At 38.4% G+C, this 20,298-nt stretch overlaps 1 protein-coding gene and 1 long non-coding RNA gene across 7 annotated transcripts in view; one reads left to right on the forward strand and one right to left on the reverse strand.

The window, feature by feature from the left end:
• LACTB2 (lactamase beta 2) overlaps positions 1–20,298 on the forward strand; it is a 39,511-nt gene that overhangs the window by 16,933 nt on the left and 2,280 nt on the right. The window contains exons 4-7 of one of the 3 annotated variants that reach the window (XM_047724022.1): positions 1,332–1,510; positions 4,082–4,230; positions 6,878–6,959; positions 7,052–7,613. In XM_047724022.1, coding sequence (XP_047579978.1) covers positions 1,332–1,510; positions 4,082–4,230; positions 6,878–6,959; positions 7,052–7,062 — 421 coding nt within the window. In that variant the 3' untranslated portion in view covers positions 7,063–7,613. The other 2 variants (XM_047724021.1, XM_047724023.1) reach the window with 2 other exon arrangements.
• LOC125096895 (uncharacterized) overlaps positions 1–20,298 on the reverse strand; it is a 49,685-nt gene that overhangs the window by 15,961 nt on the left and 13,426 nt on the right. For 3 of the 4 annotated variants that reach the window (XR_007126432.1, XR_007126434.1, XR_007126433.1), the window contains exon 3: positions 20,093–20,155. The exons of the other annotated variant lie outside the window; for it this stretch is intronic. This is a non-coding gene — a long non-coding RNA (uncharacterized LOC125096895). The remainder of the gene's footprint in view (positions 1–20,092; positions 20,156–20,298) is intronic. 4 annotated transcript variants of the gene reach the window in all.

Genomic DNA, 20,298 nt, shown 5'->3' on the forward strand with positions numbered 1-20,298 from the left:
TCCTGTCTCAGACCAACTTTTCCAAAATAACCTGGATGATGGGTGTTGAAAATGATGCTGTGGTGACACATGCCACCAGTATTACCCCCGCAGATGGTGGCCAGTGGGGCTGTGGCCGTGGCTCACGTCGCCCCCAAGTTTCCGGATCTTCTCAGTCTGGATGGCTGTGTGGCTAAAACATGGTTGGTGATAAGGCCAAAAAGAGGTGGGGTACGGGGAGAACTTGCCTGACTGCAAAGGGTCTATAGCCCTGGCAGAATCAAGGATCTGCTTTGTGGCACATTCAGCAAAATTGATGTCAGGGACTGGCCCAGGGCCATGCAGCCTCATCAGGGTGGCTGCAGAGCACAGGGGCCTATGGACCTGAGATCTGAACCCCAGGCCAAACACGGCCCCAGGCTCCAGGACCCACACCAACCACCCTGCCCTGACGCCTGCCTTGTGTGGCCTGGAACACTGGACTAAGGTCAGGGGGTAGATAGTTGGGTTGCAGCATAGGTACAGCTTGCGGCCTGCTCCAGCAGTAAAGCAGAGGCATGAAAAGAACCACACTTTTTTACCTCTTGACAATATATCCTGCAAATTACTCCATATCAGTTCACAGAGATCTTTGTCCTTTTTTTTGATGACTGCTGCATTGTATTCCATGGTGTGGTTTACCATAATGTGTCCATAGTGTCTGTCCAATGGTTGGATATCTAGGTTGTTCCTAATATTTTGTTTTTATAAATAATGTAATGAATACCTGTATATATTTTTTGTATTTGTGAACGTGTATTCTCAGGGTAAATTTCTAGCCATGGGACCAGCGGGTCAAAGGGTTATGTAATTTTGCTAGAAATGCCAAATTCCCCTCCATATGTGTTATACTATACATTTTGCTCTCCCAACGGCAACTTAGGAAAGTGCTTTTTTCTCAAAGTCTCACCACAAAGTATATTGTAAAATAAACATCTATGCAAAGGAAATTGAAAAAAAAAATGTTTTTAAATAATAAAAGCACTGTCTCTGAGTAGTGGGATGATTGTGAATTCATATCTCCTTTAAGTAGTTTCCTTTCTATTTTCGACATTTGCTGTAATTGGTGCATGCTTATTATTTATAAAATTTTTAAAAAAGGGAAAAGTATTAAATTTGTACTTCAGAGTGGGAAATCTGATTTAAAGCAGAGAATTTTCTGATGATAATTTTCAGTGGGCCACAAGAGAAAAGGGAGCTTTTTACCCAGTTTGACACCACTTGTGTCTTATCCAGAGACAAGGCTGGAGAATAATTTCTTCTAAGCCTAAGAGTTTCTAATTGCTGCTATTTGTTCATTTTCTTTTAACCAGGGTTATACACACACCTGGCCACACCGATGATCATATGGCTCTACTTTTAGAAGAGGAGAATGCTATCTTTTCTGGAGATTGCATCCTAGGGGAAGGAACAACTGTATTTGAAGACCTCTATGATTATATGAACTCCCTAAAAGAGCTATTAAAGATCAAAGCTGATATTATATATCCAGGTGGGTAGTTGCTTAAATCTAGCAAACCATTTGTGTGAAATGATGAAGAAGGTTCATTTTGATTTGTCTATGTGTGTGTTTTAAATGTTTTCAGAGTTAGAAGAGATACCCATAAAGCAATTCTTTAAATTATGCCCCTAAGTCTTAACTAGCCATGCAATTAAAAAAGCTGGAGAGTTGGGGCACCTGGGTGGCTCAGTCGATTGGGTGACTGACTCTTGACTTCGGCTCATGGCTCAGGTCATAATCTCAGGGTCATGCAGTCCAGCCCTGCATCCAGCCATCCATCGATCTCTGGGCTCAGTGGGGAATGGGCTTGAGATTCTCTCCCTCCTCCTCCGCCCCTCCTCCAGCCCCTGCACTCACATGCTCCCTCTATCTAAATTAAGTAAGTAAAATCTTTTTTTAAAAGGCTGAGAGTTACATTAATTACTTTATAAAGATACAAGGTTTATTTTTTAACACCCTTAAAGCTATTAATAGAACTGTTAAACAAAATAAATAAATTTATCTTTTGGTATCTTCACTTTTGTTAATTATTAGATTTCTGTTGCAGGCCACATTTTAAGCCATGAACTCTGAGCTTCAGTTTCTTTAACTCACACTACTGAAATATCTGTAGCTTCTATGTCAACTCTAAAACTATATTAATTTCACTTCTCCAGAAAAAGAAACCTGTTTTAGTATCTCAGCTGTCGCACACTGCTCTGCAGCATGAATCTCCCTTCCATCCTAAAAGTGGAGAAAGATAATAAGACTCAACAAGAGGGCCCAGAAGGAAAAAGAAACTAGGTTACCTAATTTTTTAAGTCCTTCTAACTTGTTCCTAACCAGAGTCACAGAAAGATCTGTAAATAGAGTATCGTCAGTACCCTTATGTTCTCTCATGAGTTTCTCTTGCTGAGAGGATCAGAAACACAGTGGAGCTGGGCATTTGAATTCATATTATGACACAAGAGGAATGGAAGCTGACAGCTGTTTTTAAAGAGAAGAGATATATGTTTCACTCACACTGAATGAAGCAAAGCTAATGAGAGGCTGCCTAGTAATGGTTCTTAGAGTGTTTGCTTTAATGAATCCTTAAACCAGCTTCCTGATAGAGCAGGAGCTTATATGTAAATTGTGTTCTGTAGCCACAGCCACCATATATGAGAGCCTGGCCAGTGCTGTGCAGGGACCTATACTGTGTTGTCTTTACAAAAACCCAGAGACGGGGTGCCTGGGTGGCTCAGCTGATTTAGTGTCTGCCATCGGCTCAGGTCATGACCCCAGATCCTGGAATCGAGCCCCACACTGGGCTCCCTGCTTGGCGGGAAGGCTGCTTCTCCCTCTCCAGCTCCCCCAGCTTGTGTTCCCTCTCTCGCTGTGTCTCTCTCTGTCAAATATATACATAAAAATCTTTAAAAACAAAACAAAACAGGGGCGCCTGGGTGGCTCAGTGGGTTAAGCCGCTGCCTTCGGCTCAGGTCATGATCTCAGGGTCGTGGGATCGAGTCCCGCATCGGGCTCTCTGCTCTGCGGGGAGCCTGCTTCCTCCTCTCTCTCTGCCTGCCTCTCTGCCTACTTGTGATCTCTGTCTGTCAAATAAATAAATAAAATCTTTAAAAAAACAAACAAAAAAAAAACAAAACAAAACAAAACAAAACCCAGTAAAGCAGGTAGCTTTATTTCACTTTACTGCCCAGCTGAAGAAACAAGCTCAGGGATTCAGACCTTCATGGCCCCATACAAGTAAATGATTGTCAATATTCTAACCAAAGCCCATGCTCTTTACATAACAGGTGAGTCCGCCTCTGAATATCTTGTTCTCAACAATTTTAAACACCCCTCTTGCAGACTCGTGTCATAAATTCATGTACTGTCTTAAAGAGCAACTAGATTTTAATATAACTTAATCTGGGTTGTCGACATATCTGAATTACTAGCTTATACGTAAGATTCTTAAAGCTCTACTGTGGTTCTTGTGAATTTTTAATAGATCTTAGTCACATGAAGCTACTTTTTACATTCCCCTTTTCAATCTCTTACATTAAGTGTGACACAGTGGTTAAGAGCATAGAGTGATTGATTAAGAGCTCTCAAGTCAGCCCTCCAGCTCCATCTCTTCTTCAACGTGTAACTGTGCGCAAGTTATCTGCCACCCCCCCCATATCTCAGCTTCTGCTATAAATACAAAGAAGGGATAATAATAGTTGCTACCTCATCGGACTCTTCTAAGAATAATATATATTAAACCTTTAGAAAAGTGCCTGGCAAATAATGAGCACTCTATAAATATTACCTATCATTACTCTTGTGGATGCTGTTTTTATTGTTAAATGTTTATTTTTTATTTTTAATATATATAATAATATTCCATACAGATTTTGATATAATTATCTATTTTTTTGGCATTGAGTATAATTTTTAAATCTTCTATCTGTATGGTTTTCCAAGTAATTCCTATTTGTTAATATACTTAGTGTGCTTTTTCAGTACAGCATATGAATTATTGTTAAATAGAACAAATTAACTTCATTCGTACTTGATATTTTTTATCTGGTTGAAATAATTTTTATAATTCTAATTCAGGACATGGCCCAGTTATCTATAACGCTGAAGCTAAAATTCTAGAATACATTTCTCACAGAAATATCCGAGAACAGCAAATTCTTACATTGTTTCGTGATAATTTTGAAAAATCATTTACAGCAATGGAGCTTGTAAAAAACATTTACAAGGTAATTTTCATTTATCTTATTTGTACATAGCAATGGTTTTATTAGAATAATCTTTGTAATAGACTATAGATTTGGTAAATACAATCCAGAACAGAATAAGTCTATTAATTTTATAAGTAGTGCTGCTTGTATAAATTCAAGATCAGCAATCTCAACTTTCTAGAACACAGAAGTTAAACAAATAGAAATGGACCTGGAGAACCCAAAAAAAACATTCCAAGCTATCATTAAACCTTACATACTTCATCTTTTAGGAGAGACTATTACCAACACCCTAATGATTAAGTTTTGTAATGATTTATGTATTATTATAGCCATCTTGACAATTGGTGTCCTATCCCAAAGCAAGTGAGAAGGGTGATCTGCTAGTGACATACTAGGTTAATAGCAGTGGAAAATAGTAGCAATGCCTAACGAGGGAGAAGAAGGAGAAAGTACGTATAAAAGAACATGACTAGAATAACTTACAATGTAGAGGAAAAAGTGCTCTCACTTCAGTGGCCTCTGAGTACATATATAACAGCACTGTGAGGCAATCGATTAGTATAATTCCATTTTTCAGCAAAGATTACCTGGGTTTAAAAACTGCCACTACTGGGGCACCTGGCTGGCTCAGGCAGAAGAGTGTGCTGACTTTTGATCTCAGGGTCATGAGTTCAAGCCCCATGTTGGGTTCACAGATTACTAAAAAATAAATAAACTAAAAAAAAAAAAAAAAAAAAAAAAACCCACCTCCCACTACTACAAACTGTATAGCCATAAGATACATTTGAGTGAAAGTACCTGAGGACAATTATAATTAGTAAAGAAATTTAATGTTCCATTGGCCCAAGTGATCAAAAAACAATCATATACTCAGTGTGCTTAGGTTAAAACGGCTAAAGATAAAAAAAGCCATTTACAAAAGGGTAATATAAATATTTAAATTCTGTGAAAGAGTTCTTTTTCTCATAATAATAGAATATAGCCACACTAGACTATACATTGGTACATTGGGATTTTTATTCCTAACTTAAGTACAGACAACAGAACTCTGGAATCACCCTCCCAGATGAGTCATCAAGCAATTGTCCATCCCTTCAAAATGATGATTCTGCATTGAGGTGTAGTCACTGTATTCACTGTAAAAATGTGTCACATACCTGTTATGTATAGAATGGCATAGGTATTCTAGAGATTTATTCATTCTACATTTATTGGATGCCTTTGTATGCCACACAGTAGACTAGGTACTGAGACACAAAGATGACTGTACATCCCTACCCCAAAGGACTCATAGTTTAGTGAAAACAGACATGTTCAACAGATGCTTATAATACCGACTTAATCATTTTTGAGTACCTTATTGTGTGGTAGACTCTGTACTCATTGGTTTACACTTACAAATGTAATTTGAGGCCCTTAATTCATATGCCTCGAATTTTTAATACATAAAGATACAATTATTCCAATGTAATAGACTTTAAAAAAGTGTGAGCTAAGTAACTCCCAAAGGCACACAACTAGCAGATACCACATACTCAAAAGTGAGATGTCAGATACTCAAGTCTTGTTTTTTCTATCATACCAGGCTTCCTATAAGACTTCTACACAGTATAGCAGAGCATAAAAGAAAGAGGAATAAATTTCACCTGATGGAAGATGCAGGGTATCAAGGCTTGTCTGGAAAAGCTTTAAAAACTTAGTTATTTAACCAGTTTTGAAGAAGCCATTTCCAAGCATTTTCCAAGCCAGAGTACAGGAGGAAGTCATTCTAGACAGAAGGAAAAACATGCTTTGCAAGTAATAAAAGAGCATTGTATATGTATATTGTATATGTTTGAAAACCCACAAAGAGATTGCATATGACTGGAGCACAGAATGCATATGTGGATGGGCAGTAAAGGAGTCTCAGGAAATGAAGCAAGAAAGACAGACATGATCAGATCATGGTAGACTGCCATCCTAAAAAATATGGGCATTAGCCAATAACCTGGGCATGACCACTGAAGGATCTTAGGCAGAGGAGTCGCATAATTAGATCTAGAAGATCACAGTGGTGGATATAGTATATGGTAATGGAGCTTAAGAGAGGACTTGGTTTTGGAAGTTTATATTTGGGGAACAGTAATGTGTGATGTTGCTGTGTTAAATTGGTTGAGTAAGAAGTGAGTCAACAATACAACTCAATGTAAGTAAACATGAAGTTTAAGAGAAGTCTAAGGAAGTTTCCAGATGAAAACTAAAGGATGACAGAGATAGGATAACCAAGGGAAATGTACAAGGATACTATCATGTAACCTAATAAGTAAACCATAGGGCCAACTGTCCATGGTACCATCAAAACTCTAGAATAATTTTTACAGCTATTTATTTATTCATTCATAAAATACGGAGTTCCCACTAGGTGCTATATAGTAATGAACAAAACCAATCCTGTTACTGTCCTTATAGATCTTACAGTCTATTTTATGTATAGGTATATAGATAAAAATAGAGTGGCCTAAAGCAAGACATATACAAAGTGAAATCACTTTGATTATTCCTATATAAAAATGTATTTAAGTTAAAGTTTTCCTTTTCTTCCATGTTTTAATAATTTCAACAAGATTAACTCATTCTTTTTTAAAAAAGAAATGTCTTCTTTCACCCTCATTTTTTCTTTTAGAATATTCCTGAGCATTTACATAAAATGGCTGAACATAATGTCTCACTTCATTTGAAAAAATTAGAAAAAGAAGGAAAAATATGTAAGTATACTTCCAAATTTCAATTATTTTGTTACCAGCATTTAATATATATATATATATATATATATATTTTTTTTTTTTTAACAAACTAGTTTGCTTTTAGGAAAAATAACGCCTACCAGAGTCCTTCCTTGAACGTCACTGTAAGAAGGAGAAAAAAGCACTATGAAGGCTTAGGAGTGAAAGGCCAGTGGACCACAAATTGGAAGCTAAAGCTCCCACAGGAATTAGAATTTTGCTTAGGGGTTGCAGTTCTTACCCACCGCAACTACAATCAAAGGCATGTAATGGGAAGATAGCCTCTCTTCTCCCTACCACAAGACCACAAAGAATTTTACATGCAGAAGATTTGAGAACAGCCAAACATTTTAGCAGTAGTAAAGGTAGTAAACTCAAAAATATTAAAGCAGTAATTCTATAAGTGTTTACTAGTGTTAGATTAATTCAACAAATTAACAATCTTTATAGAATTTTAATCCTTAAAATCAAGAAGCTTGAAACTTGAATTTTATGTAGAAGCTTCAGCAGTGCTTTTATATGTACAAAAAATACCACCTTTATATTAAGCAACAAAATTATTTTAGGAATTTCTAGCCACAAAATAACTTAAAATCCATTGCTTATCTTTTGTTAAATTTTTACTCTCTAATTTTCTTTCCACAGCTAGCAACACGGATCCTGACAAGAAATGGAAAGCTAATCTTTAGTTTCAGATTAATGAAAGCTTTTTGTTTTTATTTTTAGAGAATGGTATGTTTTCTCAACTACAGTTATTTACAATGAATATAGAGTGTAGAACATTGAAAATAGCCCTAGATATACTTTAAAATAATATGTTACTTCTTCTAAAATATATATTACATTTTACACATATAATATAGGTTATTTATCTAATCGGAGTGTTATAACATTTTACCAAAAACTCAGAATCCAACAGTTTATCCAAGTTCAGCAGATTTATGGCTACTTTAAAAATCATAAAATTTATTTAAGTTAAACTGGGCATTATTCTTGGAGATTCGTTATCTATTACAAATGGCTAATAATAGTGTTTTCTCCAGCTGCTTCAGTTAACAGATTTCTATGTAATCCTTCTTTATTTCTATCTGTAGATAATAGCTTTGTTTTCATGTTTCTATCAATCGTATTATGATTTGGCTTTAGTTCTATAGCTCTGTATCCTGTGTATTTTTTATAATGTATCTCACAAATGATTCATAAACATCAACTTATGGTAATTAAAAAATATTAAATTCCTAATTAAAAGCATTATATGATAGTTATTTCTATAATCCATTAGTATAACTAACTTAGTTTTCAAGTTTAGATTTTAGTATATAAACAGTCATCATATATATGAATTATATACCAAAAGTTTGTTGTTGTTTTTTAACTAGAAGATTTGTAAGAAAGGGCATTTTTTATGCAAGTAGTGTTCTTAAATATAGTGGTTAGGTTCTCAGGGTAGCCAGCAATGCTTATTTAACCCATAAGGTTGCCAAACTACTGTACTAAAATGAGCTCAGAATCCTGAGAATGTCCTTTTTTTTAATTCTTTACTAAAGCTAAAACTTTAACATTTTTTTTTAAACTTTCTTTGACATCCTCACCTTTTTCTGCCCCTTTTCCCAAGGTCCCTAGCATTGTCCTACTATATGTAACACTTGTTTTCATGCCTTAGAGACCTGTTTTATTCCTAAAACCCATTTCATATTACAAAATAACTGTGAACTCCACAACAATAACAACAAAAATAATTCCATTCTGAAATGGGCAAAGGACTTAAATAGACATTTCTCCAAATAATATATACAGGTGGCCAGTAAGCACATGAAAATATGTTCAATGTCACTAATCATTAGGGAAATGCAAATTAAGACCACAATGACATACCACTTCACTCACTTAATAGGTTGGCTATTATAATAAAAAATAATAAAAGTGTTGGGGAGAATGTGGAGAAAATGGAACGCTTGTGCACTACTGGTGGGAATATAAAATGGTAGAGCTGCTATGGAAAACATTATGGTGCTTCCTCAAAAATTAAACATATGATCTAGCAATTCCACTTCTAGGATATACCCAAAAGAATTGAAAACAAGGACTGGTACAGATATTTGCACACCCAGGTTCATGGCAGTGTTACTCACAATAGCCAAAGGTGGAAGAAACCCAAGTGTCCATTGAAGGATGAATGGATAAATAAAATGGTGTCTATACAGACAATGGAATATTATTCAGCCTTAAAAAGGAAGGAGATTCTGACATATGCTGCAATATGGATGAAACTTGAAGACATTATTCTAAGTGATATAAGCCAGTACAAAAGGACAAATACTATACTCTCATTTGAGGTACCTAGAGTAGTCAGATTCATAGAGACAAAAAGTATAATGGTGGATGCCAGGGACTAGGAGAGAGGGAGAAATGGGCAGTTAGTGTTTAGTGGACAAGAAACTGCAATTTGAGAAGATGAAAAAAAGTTCTAGAAATGGATGGTACTCATGATTACACAAAAACAATGTGAATGTACTTAAAGCCACTAAACAGTATACTTTAAAATAGTTAAAATGATAAATTAAAAAAATAACTAAGTATTTTCCCCAACACCACCCAGAAAAACAAATCAGTATTCCCATTTCCTAAGTATAGCATGTATCAGCAAAATTTAGACAAGAAATCTGATTATGTATGTAAATGTTGAGAAACCTCTTAATTTGCATCTCCTCCATTCTTACCTATCTCTGACTATACCAGTTGATCAAACCAGAAAAACCCAGTAGTTATTTTTGACATGCCCCCATTCCTCATCTCATCCAATTCTTCAAGTACTTCTTGACTGTTCCAGCTCTAGAATTTTTTGTCTCTACCTCTTATTCCACCAGTGCTCCTTAGTCCAGGCAGTCATCCTCTCTTTCATTAATAACTGCAAAATTCCATAACTCTGGTCTCCCTACTTCTGTTCTTGCAAGGAGTTAGGGGACAGGGAAGAGAAGGCATTCTGAACTGAAGAAGTCTGCACAAAGCCATGTAATCATTGTCTTTTTAAGGAACCATGGCACAACTACAATTGGAGCTACTGGATGAGGGATGATAATGGAAGGCCCTTAAAGTTCCTGGTTTTTGAAAGAGTCTAGGCAATTGACCTTTAACAAAAACAATGGCATCCACTGAGTATCTGCTTTGTGCTGGGTACTGGATCAGGCACTGGGGACACATTGGGGAACAAAAGAGTTTCTCTACCCTCAAAAGCAGTCATGGAGATGCACAGTCACAATACAGAATACCATTAAATTTGGTTGGGTTATAGAAAGCTTAGAGGAGCCTGAGCTCAGTCTTCAAAGATGAGTAAAGCGGTATCCAGATCCAGGTAAAGAAATTAGAAATATTTAGGAGATGAGAATTATTATTCCAGTTAGAAGAAATAGTATATGCACATAAACAGAGAGATGGCAGAGTGTCACACAGTTGGGGAACTAAGTTCTATAGCTAGGGTAGATCATTTTTGTGGCTTGAGGTCTTAGAAATAGGCAGCAGTTCGGGAACACAGAAATTTCACAGGAATCAATGTACTGTCATCCAGCCATGCTTCACAAAGACTGGAGCATGCATAATTAAGGAATTAAGAGGCTAAGCACAGTCCAGAGCAGTTCTAGTCTTAACTTTGTTCCTTCCTCAAAAGCAAGAGTTTGTCCCCAACCAATGTGGTAATTTCATCTCTTCGTTTCTCTCATATCAGCCAATTACTTTATCCTCCATTCAATATACCCCGTAGTTTTGGATTACTCACAGCTTCTGCTTGCACATTTTCTGTTTACTCAAGAGTTACGTTCTCCTTGTCATCACCTCTGCCTTCTCTCTGTGTATCTTCAACTTATGTTTTGCAACAACTGAATAGCCCTCCATGGGACTCAGACTCATAGAAAAGGACCTGCTTGATGTAATTAATCTTCACTGTCCCTGTTTAAAAGAGCTTTCCTGACATTGTGTCTTATATTATTGACCAGCCTTTATGGTAACTATGCTAGACCAATCATCTGGGACTAAAAGGGAACCCATTCAACAGTGGATGGGGTAAGGGTTCTGAGATTGGGCCTTTTCGGTCAGTGGGAGAAGCCAAAAAGCAGCAGAAGGGGTTTCAAAGGTAATAGAATACAGGGTAACAGATATGACCAATATTTATGAAAAGGGGGGCACCTGATGGCTCAGTGGGTTAAGCCTCTGCCTTTGGCTCAGGTCATGATCCGAGGGTCCTGGGACAGAGCCCCACATCAGGCTCTCTGCTCAGCAGGGAGCCTGCTTCTCCCTCTCTCTCAGCCTGCCCTTCTGCCTACTTGTGATTTCTCTGTCAAATAAATAAATAAATATCTTAAAAATTTTATGAAAAGGAACAGCACTTAGAAACTACTAGATCTTGAGGGAGGAGTCAAGATGGTGGAGAAGTAGCAGGCTGAGACTACTTCAGGTAGCGGGAGATCAGCTAGATAGCTTATCTAAAGATTATAAACACCTACAAATCCAACGGGAGATCGAAGAGAAGAAGAACAGCAACTCTAGAAACAGAAAATCAAACACTTTCTGCAAGGTAGGACTGACGGAGAAGTGAATCCAAAGCGACAGGAAGAGACCACGGGGGAAGGGGCCGGCTCCCGGCGAGCGGTGGAGCAACGGAGCACAAAATCGGGACTTTTAAAAGTCTGTTCTGCTAAGGGACATCGCTCCAGAGACTTAATCGGGGTGAAGCCCACGTGGGGTCAGAGTGGCCTCAGGTCCCGCAGGGTCACAGAAGGATCGGGGGTGTCTGAGTGTTGCAGAGCTCACAGGTATTAGAACGGGGAAGCCGGCTACAGAGACAGAGCCGAGGAGTGACTCTCAGCTCGGGGTAACCTTGAACCGGTCAGAGGCTCGGTCAGCTCGGAGCGCGGCCGGAGGCCAGGGTGGCGGGAGTCATTGGGCGCTGTTCTCTGGGGGCGCACTATGGAGTGGGGCCCCGGGCTCTCGGCTCCTCCGGGCCGGAGACCAGGAGGCCGCCATCTTCATTCCCGCCCTCCGGAACTCTACGGAAAGCGCTCAGGGAACAAAAGCTCCCGAAAGCAACCCAAGCGGATTACTCAGCCCGGCCCCGGGTAAGGGCGGTGCAACTCCGCCTGGGGTAAAGATGCTTGAGAATCACTACAACAGGCCCCTCCCCCAGAAGATCAGCAAGAAACCCAGCCAGGACCAAGTTCACCTACCAAGGAGTGTAGTTTCAATACCAAGGAGAGCGGTGGAATTCCAGAGGAGGAGAAAGCAAAGCATGGAACTCATGGCTTTCTCCCCATGATTCTTTATCCTTGCAGTTAAATTAATTTTTTTTTCTTTTCTTTTTCAATTTTTTTTCTTCTTCTGCTAAATTTTTTGAACTTTTACCCTTTTTTTTAACGTTTTTTAACTAGTTTATCTAATATATATTTTTTTTTCCTTTTTATACTTTTTCTTTATTGGTTTTCTTTTTTTAATTTTTTTTCTTTCTTTCTGAACCTCTTTTTATCCCCTTTCTCCCCCCCCCCCCCCCCCCCCCACGATTTGGGATCTCTTCTGATTTGGCTAAAGCATATTTTCCTGGGGTTGTTGCCACCCTTTTAGTATTTTACTTGCTCCTTCATATACTCTTATCTGGACAAAATGACAAGGCGGAAAAATTCACCACAAAAAAAAAAGAACAAGAGGCAGTACCAAAGCTAGGGACCTAATCAATACAGACATTGGTAATATGTCAGATCCAGAGTTCAGAATGACAATTCTCAAGGTTCTAGCCGGGCTCGAAAAAGGCATGGAAGATATTAGAGAAACCCTCTCGGGAGATATAAAAGCCCTTTCTGGAGAAATAAAAGAACTAAAATCTAACCAAGTTGAAATCAAAAAAGCTATTAATGAGGTGCAAACAAAAACGGAGGCTCTGACGGCTAGGATAAATGAGGCAGAAGAAAGAATTAGCGATATAGAAGACCAAATGACAGAGAATAAAGAAGCTGAGCAAAAGAGGGACAAACAGCTACTGGATCACGAGGGGAGAATTCAAGAGATAAGTGACACCATAAGACCAAACAACATTAGAATAATTGGGATTCCAGAAGAAGAGGAAACAGAGACGGGAGCAGAAGGTATATTGGAGAGAATTATTGGAGAGAATTTCCCCAATATGGCAAAGGGAACAAGCATCAAAATCCAGGAGGTTCAGAGAACCCCCCTCAAGTCAATAAGAATAGGTCCACACCCCGTCACCTAATAGTAAAATTGACAAGTCTTAGTGACAAAGAGAAGATCCTGAAAGCAGTCAGGGAAAAGAAGTCTGTAACGTACAATGGTAAAAATATTAGATTGGCAGCAGACTTATCCACAGAGACCTGGCAGGCCAGAAAGAGCTGGCATGATATATTCAGAGTACTAAATGAGAAAAACATGCAGCCAAGAATACTATATCCAGCTAGGCTATCATTGAAAATAGAAGGAGAGATTAAAAACTTCCAGGACAAACAAAAACTGAAAGAATTTGCAAATACCAAACCAGCTCTACTGGAAATATTGAAAGGGGTCCTCTAAGCAAAGAGAGACCCTAAAAGTAGTAGATCAGAAAGAAACAGAGACAATATACAATAACAGTCACCTTACAGGCAATACAATGGCACTAAATTCATATCTCTCAATACTTATCCTGAATGTTAATGGGCTAAATGCCCCAATCAAAAGACACAGGGTATCAGAATGGATAAAAAAACAAAACCCATCTATATGTTGCCTACAAGAAACTCATCTTAAACCTGAAGACACCTCCAGATTTGAAGTGAGGGGGTGGAAAAGGATTTACCATGCTAATGGACATCAGAAGAAAGCAGGAGTGGCAATCCTTATATCAGATCAATTAGATTTTTTTTTAAAGATTTTTTTTTTATTTATTTGACAGAGAGAGATCACAAGTGGGCAGAGAGGCAAGCAGAGAGAGAGAGAGGAGGAAGCAGGCTCTCTGGCAGGCTCCCTGCAGAGCAGAGAGCCCGATGTGGGACTCGATCCCAGGACCCTGAGATCATGACCTGAGCCGAAGGCAGAGGCTTAACCACTGAGCCACCCAGGTGCCCATCAGATCAATTAGATTTTAAGCCAAAGACTACAATAAGAGATGAGGAAGGACACTATATCATACTCAAAGGAACTATCCAACAAGAAGATCTAACAATTTTAAATATCTATGCCCCTAATGTGGGAGCAGCCAACTATATAAACCAATTAATAACAAAATCAAAGACACAGATCAACAATAATACAATAATAGTAGGGGACTTTAACACTCCCCTCACTGAAATGGACAGATCATCCAAGCAAAAGATCAACAAGGAAATAAAGGCCTTAAATGACACTGGACCAGATGTACATCACAGATATATTCAGAACTTTTCATCCCAAAGCAACAGAATACACATTCTTCTCTAGTGCACATGGAACATTCTCCAGAATAGATCACATTCTTGGTCCTAAATCAGGTCTCAACCGTTATCAAAAGATTGGAATCATTCCCTACATATTTTCAGATCACAATGCTCTGAAGCTAGAACTCAATCACAAGAGGAAATTTGGAAAGAACCCAAATACATGAAGACTAAACAGCATCCTTCTAAAGAATGAATGGGTCAACCAGGAAATTACAGAAGAATTGAAAAAATTCATGGAAACAAAAGATAATGAAAACACAACGGTTCAAAATCTGTGGGACACAACAAAGGCAGTCCTGAGAGGAAAATATATAGCGGTACAAGCCTTTCTCAAGAAACAAGAAAGGTCTCAGGTACACAACCTAACCCTACACCTAAAGGAGCTGGAGAAAGAACAAGAAAGAAACCCTAAACCCAGCAGGAGAAGAGAAATCATAAAGATCAGAGCAGAAATCAATGAAATAGAAACCAAAAAAACAATAGAACAAATCAACGAAACTAGGAGCTGGTTCTTTGAAAGAATTAATAAGATTGATAAACCCCTGGCCAGACTTATCAAAAAGAAAAGAGAGAGGACCCAAATAAATAAAATCATGAATGAAAGAGGAGAGATCACAACGAACACCAAAGAAATACAGACAATTATAAGAACATACTATGAGCAACTCTACGCCAACAAATTTGACAATCTGGAAGGATGCATTCCTAGAGACATATAAACTACCACAACTGAACCAGGAAGAAATAGAAAGGCTGAACAGACCCATAACCAGTAAGGAGATTGAAAAGTCATCAAAAATCTCCAAACAAACAAAAGCCCAGGGCCAGATGGCTTCCTGGGGGAATTCTACCAAACATTTAAAGAACTAATTCCTATTCTCCTGAAACTGTTCCAAAAAATAGAAATAGAAGGGAAACTTCCAAACTCATTTTATGAGGCCAGCATCACCTTGATCCCAAAACCAGACAAGGATCCCATCAAAAAAGAGAACTACAGACCAATATCCTTGATGAACACAGATGCAAAAATTCTCGCCAAAATATTAGCCAATAGGATTCAACAGTACATTAAAAGGATTATTCACCACGACCAAGTGGGATTTATTCCAGGACTGCAAGGCTGGTTCAACATCCACAAATCAAGCAATGTGATACAACACATTAATAAAAGAAAGAACAAGAACCATATGATACTCTCCATAGATGCTGAAAAAGCATTTGACAAAGTACAGCATCCCTTCCTGATCAAAACTCTTCAAAGTGTAGGGATAGAGGGCACATACCTCAATATTATCAAAGCCATCTATGAAAAACCCACCGCAAATATCATTCTCAATGGAGAAAAACTGAAAGCTTTTCTGCTAAGGTCAGGAACACGGCAGGGATGTCCGTTATCACCACTGCTATTCAACATAGTACTAGAAGTCCTAGCCTCAGCAATCAGACAACAAAAGGAAATTAAAGGCATCCAAATCGGCAAAGAAGAAGTCAAACTATCACTCTTCGCAGATGATATGATACTATATGTGGAAAACCCAAAAGACTCCACTCCAAAACTGCTAGAACTTGTACAGGAATTCAGTCAAGTGTCAGGATATAAAATCAATGCACAGAAATCAGTTGCATTTCTCTACACCAACAACAAGACAGAAGAAAGAGAAATTAAGGAGTCCATCCCATTTACAATTGCACCCAAAACTATAAGATACCTAGGAATAAACCTAACCAAAGAGACTAAGAATCTATACACAGAAAACTATAAAGTACTCATGAAAGAAATTGAGGAAGACACAAAGAAATGGAAAAATGTTCCATTCTCCTGGATTGGAAGAATAAATATTGTGAAAATGTCTATGCTACCTAAAGCAATCTACACATTTAATGCAATTCCTATCAAAATACCATCCATTTTTTTCAAAGAAATGGAACAAATAATCCTAAAATTTATATGGAACCAGAAAAGACCTCGAACAGCCAAAGGAATATTGAAAAAGAAAGCCAAAGTTGGTGGCATCACAATTCCGGACTTCAAGCTCTATTACAAAGCTGTCATCATCAAGACAGCATGGTACTGGCACAAAAACAGACACATAGATCAATGGAACAGAATAGAGAGCCCAGAAATAGACCCTCAACTCTATGGTCAACTAATCTTCGACAAAGCAGGAAAGAATGTCCAATGGAAAAAAGACAGCCTCTTCAATAAATGGTGTTGGGAAAATTGGACAGCCACATGCAGAAAATGAAATTGGATCATTTCCTTACACCACACACGAAAATAGACTCAAAATGGATGAAGGATCTCAATGTGAGAAAGGAATCCATCAAAATCCTTGAGGAGAACACAGGCAACAACCTCTTCGACCTTAGCCGCAGCAACATCTTCCTAGGAACATCGCCAAAAGCAAGGGAAGCAAGGGCAAAAATGTACTATTGGGATTTTATCAAGATCAAAGGCTTTTGCACAGCAAAGAAAACAGTTAACAAAACCAAAAGACAACTGACAGAATGGGAGAAGATATTTGCAAATGACATATCAGATAAAGGGCTAGTGTCCAAAATCTATAAAGAACTTAGCAAACTCAACACCCAAAGAACAAATAATCCAATCAAGAAATGGGCAGAGGACATGAACAGACATTTCTGCAAAGAAGACATCCAGATGGCCAACAGACACATGAAAAAGTGCTCCACATCACTCGGCATCAGGGAAATACAAATCAAAACCACAATGAGATATCACCTCACACCAGTCAGAATGGCTAAAATTAACAAGTCAGGAAATGACAGATGCTGGCGAGGATGCGGAGAAAGGGGAACCCTCCTACACTGTTGGTGGGAATGCAAGCTGGTGCAACCACTCTGGAAAACAGCATGGAGGTTCCTCAAAATGTTGAAAATAGAACTACCCTATGACCCAGCAATTGCACTGCTGGGTATTTACCCTAAAGATACAAACGTAGTGATCCGAAGGGGCACGTGCACCCGAATGTTTATAGCAGCAATGTCTACAATAGCCAAACTATGGAAAGAACCTAGATGTCCATCAACAGACGAATGGATAAAGAAGATGTGGTATATATACACAATGGAATACTATGCAGCCATCAAAAGAAATGAAATCTTGCCATTTGCGACGACGTGGATGGAACTAGAGGGTATCATGCTTAGCGAAATAAGTCAATCGGAGAAAGACAACTATCATATGATCTCCCTGATATGAGGGAGAGGAGTGCAACATGGGGGGTTAAGGGGGTAGGAGAAGAGTAAATGAAACAAAATGGGATTGGGAGGGAGACAAACCATAAGTGACTCTTAATCTCACAAAACAAACTGAGGGTGGATGGGGGGAGGGGGGTTGGGAGGGGGGTGGGATTATGGACACTGGGGAGGGTATGTGCTATGGTGAGTGCTGTGAAGTGTGTAAACCTGTGATTCACAGACCTGTACCCCTGGGGATAAAAATATATGTTTATAAAAAATAAAATTAATAAAAAAAAAAAAAGAAACTACTAGATCTTGAAGGATGGGGATCAAGTAGAAAGGGAGAAGTCTAGTAGAGCTTTGGTTTCTGGCTTGGACAGCTGAGTAGATGCTGACCTGATGATCAAGATAAAAAAAATAAAGGAAATGGAGTATGTAGAATGGGTAAGGAAGGAAAGCTGCATTCTACTGCAGATGAATTTGAAGTACCAAGGAACATCCAAAGGGAGATACCTAGAAGGCACTTTGATCTATGGAGCTGGGGCTAATAGGTACAATATATTTTGCTGCAGCTGACAGAAACTTATTTTCAACTAGCTTAAGCAAAGTTCGTTGACACGTGTAACCTAGAAGGATAAGGGTAGAGCCAGGCTTGTGAACAAAGACGAAGATTTGGATCCCATCAATACAACCCAAACCTCTCATTCCTATTTCCTTTTTCGCATGTCAGAGACCCCAGAGCAGATTGGCTTCATCACATGGCAAAGGACACGGCTATGGGCAGCTCTGGACTCAGAGCCTAACCACTCCATAAGCAGCAGGCAAAACTGGTTCTTTCACCTTCAGTTTGGAAAACCCTACGGGAAGGACTCAATGATTTACATTGGCTCATTATCCAGTCCTTGGGCCAGTCTCTGTGATCTACAGAACATGACATACTACATTTGGCCCAGCTTTGATGACATGTCTACCACTGTGGCCAGAATGAGTGAGAACTGTTCTCAGATAATGAAGAGTCACAAGAAGATTCTGGAGCAATATTGATTCCTTACTGAATAGCTTTCCTTTCCTTCCAATGTATATAAAACAGTTCTCTGCAGTAGCTCACAGAATGACTGGACCAACTCCATGCAAACCGAATCTTTTCTGTGTGTTTCTGTGAGATTTTTTGTGTGTGTTTTTAAGTTATCTGGGAGTGTTTTCATACCTCCAGATTGTCACTTCAAGAAAAAGTCACAAAAATTGGCTAGTAGCAGGGAAGCTAAAATCCTAGAGAAAATGAGAAAAGATTCAAATGCAGATGTTTCTTAATTCTGCCAGTACTATACATTGGTGTCCCCCTCCCTTGCAAGTCCCTCCTTGCTTACCAGAGCATGGATCAGCATGAAACTTGCTACCAGCTTCCAGGAATTGTTGGAACAGGAAAATGTACCATAATCAGGCTTTTCCCCCAATCCACTTGGGGAGGGGGAGCGTTGAAAGGACACTTTGTTTTGAAAAATAAAAGTTCAATATTTGAAATATTGATTGTGAACATCTTAGCTCCAGCTGCCTTGATGCTGGGCCTTCTGAAACATTTGGAATTAAAATGGAGAATGGAGGAGGGATAGATATAAGTTTATTCACTTGTGTATGCAGAAAACACCTCTGGAAAGATACCAAAACTATAAGAAAGCTTGATCAAGGATAGGATAATCACTAGGACAGAGGTGTTTTAGCAGCCCAAAAAAAAGGTCAATAGTATTAAAGGAAGACTTTTTTTATGTGCTGTTTATGTTTATTTTACTCGTTATTGGATTTTATGACACTGAATTCTCAAAAATATTATATTGTTACTGCATATTACCAATTTTACCCTGAAAGATTGCTCATAAATGTTAATATTCTGAATCCTCAACAAATCCACATTAAAATCCATTAATTATAGGCAGTTTCAAAAAACATTAAGCATTATTCTTTGAAAATGTAATTCTATTTAGTACAATTTATGGCAGACTTACCACATGTTTATTGCTACTCCTTTCCAAGAGCCAATAAAAAAATACATATTAAGTGTACAGAGTTATGATTTTTAAAAAACACACACTAAAAGGTACAAACCAGAGAAGACAGAGTGCAAGAGGGGATTGCACAGATTATAACCAAATTTTGAAAGACTGCAGACAGAGCTAGGGCAGTGATACAATGATAGTCTAAAATTACTGTAGGAGGGAAGAAAGCCAATTCACCATAACAACCCCTTGAGAGGTTAGGGCCTAGAGGCACCAGGTGCTGCAGAAGGTGGGGGCAGTGCTCTGTTCTAAAAGTGGGATTGTTGAAAGCTTCTATGTGCAACATACCTGAGTGCTACACAGCCAGGCAACTGCTACCCCAGAAAAGAAACCAAAGTTTATTCTTGGAAGTGAAAGGCAGAAAAAAAAAAAAAAGTGAAAAAACAGTAAACATCTATCCCCCTTTCCTTACCTGTCCCCAGAACAGTGGCTTCCAAGCAGATGGCTCCGAGGTGGAAGATTGAGAATTTCATCTCTAGGGAAAGTGAATGGTACAGACTAAAAATTCTTAACATACATTTATATATGGATTCTACAACAGAATGGCCCATCTCCCTACAGTGAAGCCTACCGTCTGACAAACCCTTCCATTCACCTACCCACACATACATACACTTT

The sequence above is a fragment of the Lutra lutra genome, chromosome 4 (assembly GCF_902655055.1).
Source record: "Lutra lutra chromosome 4, mLutLut1.2, whole genome shotgun sequence".
Lineage (NCBI taxonomy): Eukaryota > Metazoa > Chordata > Mammalia > Carnivora > Mustelidae > Lutra > Lutra lutra.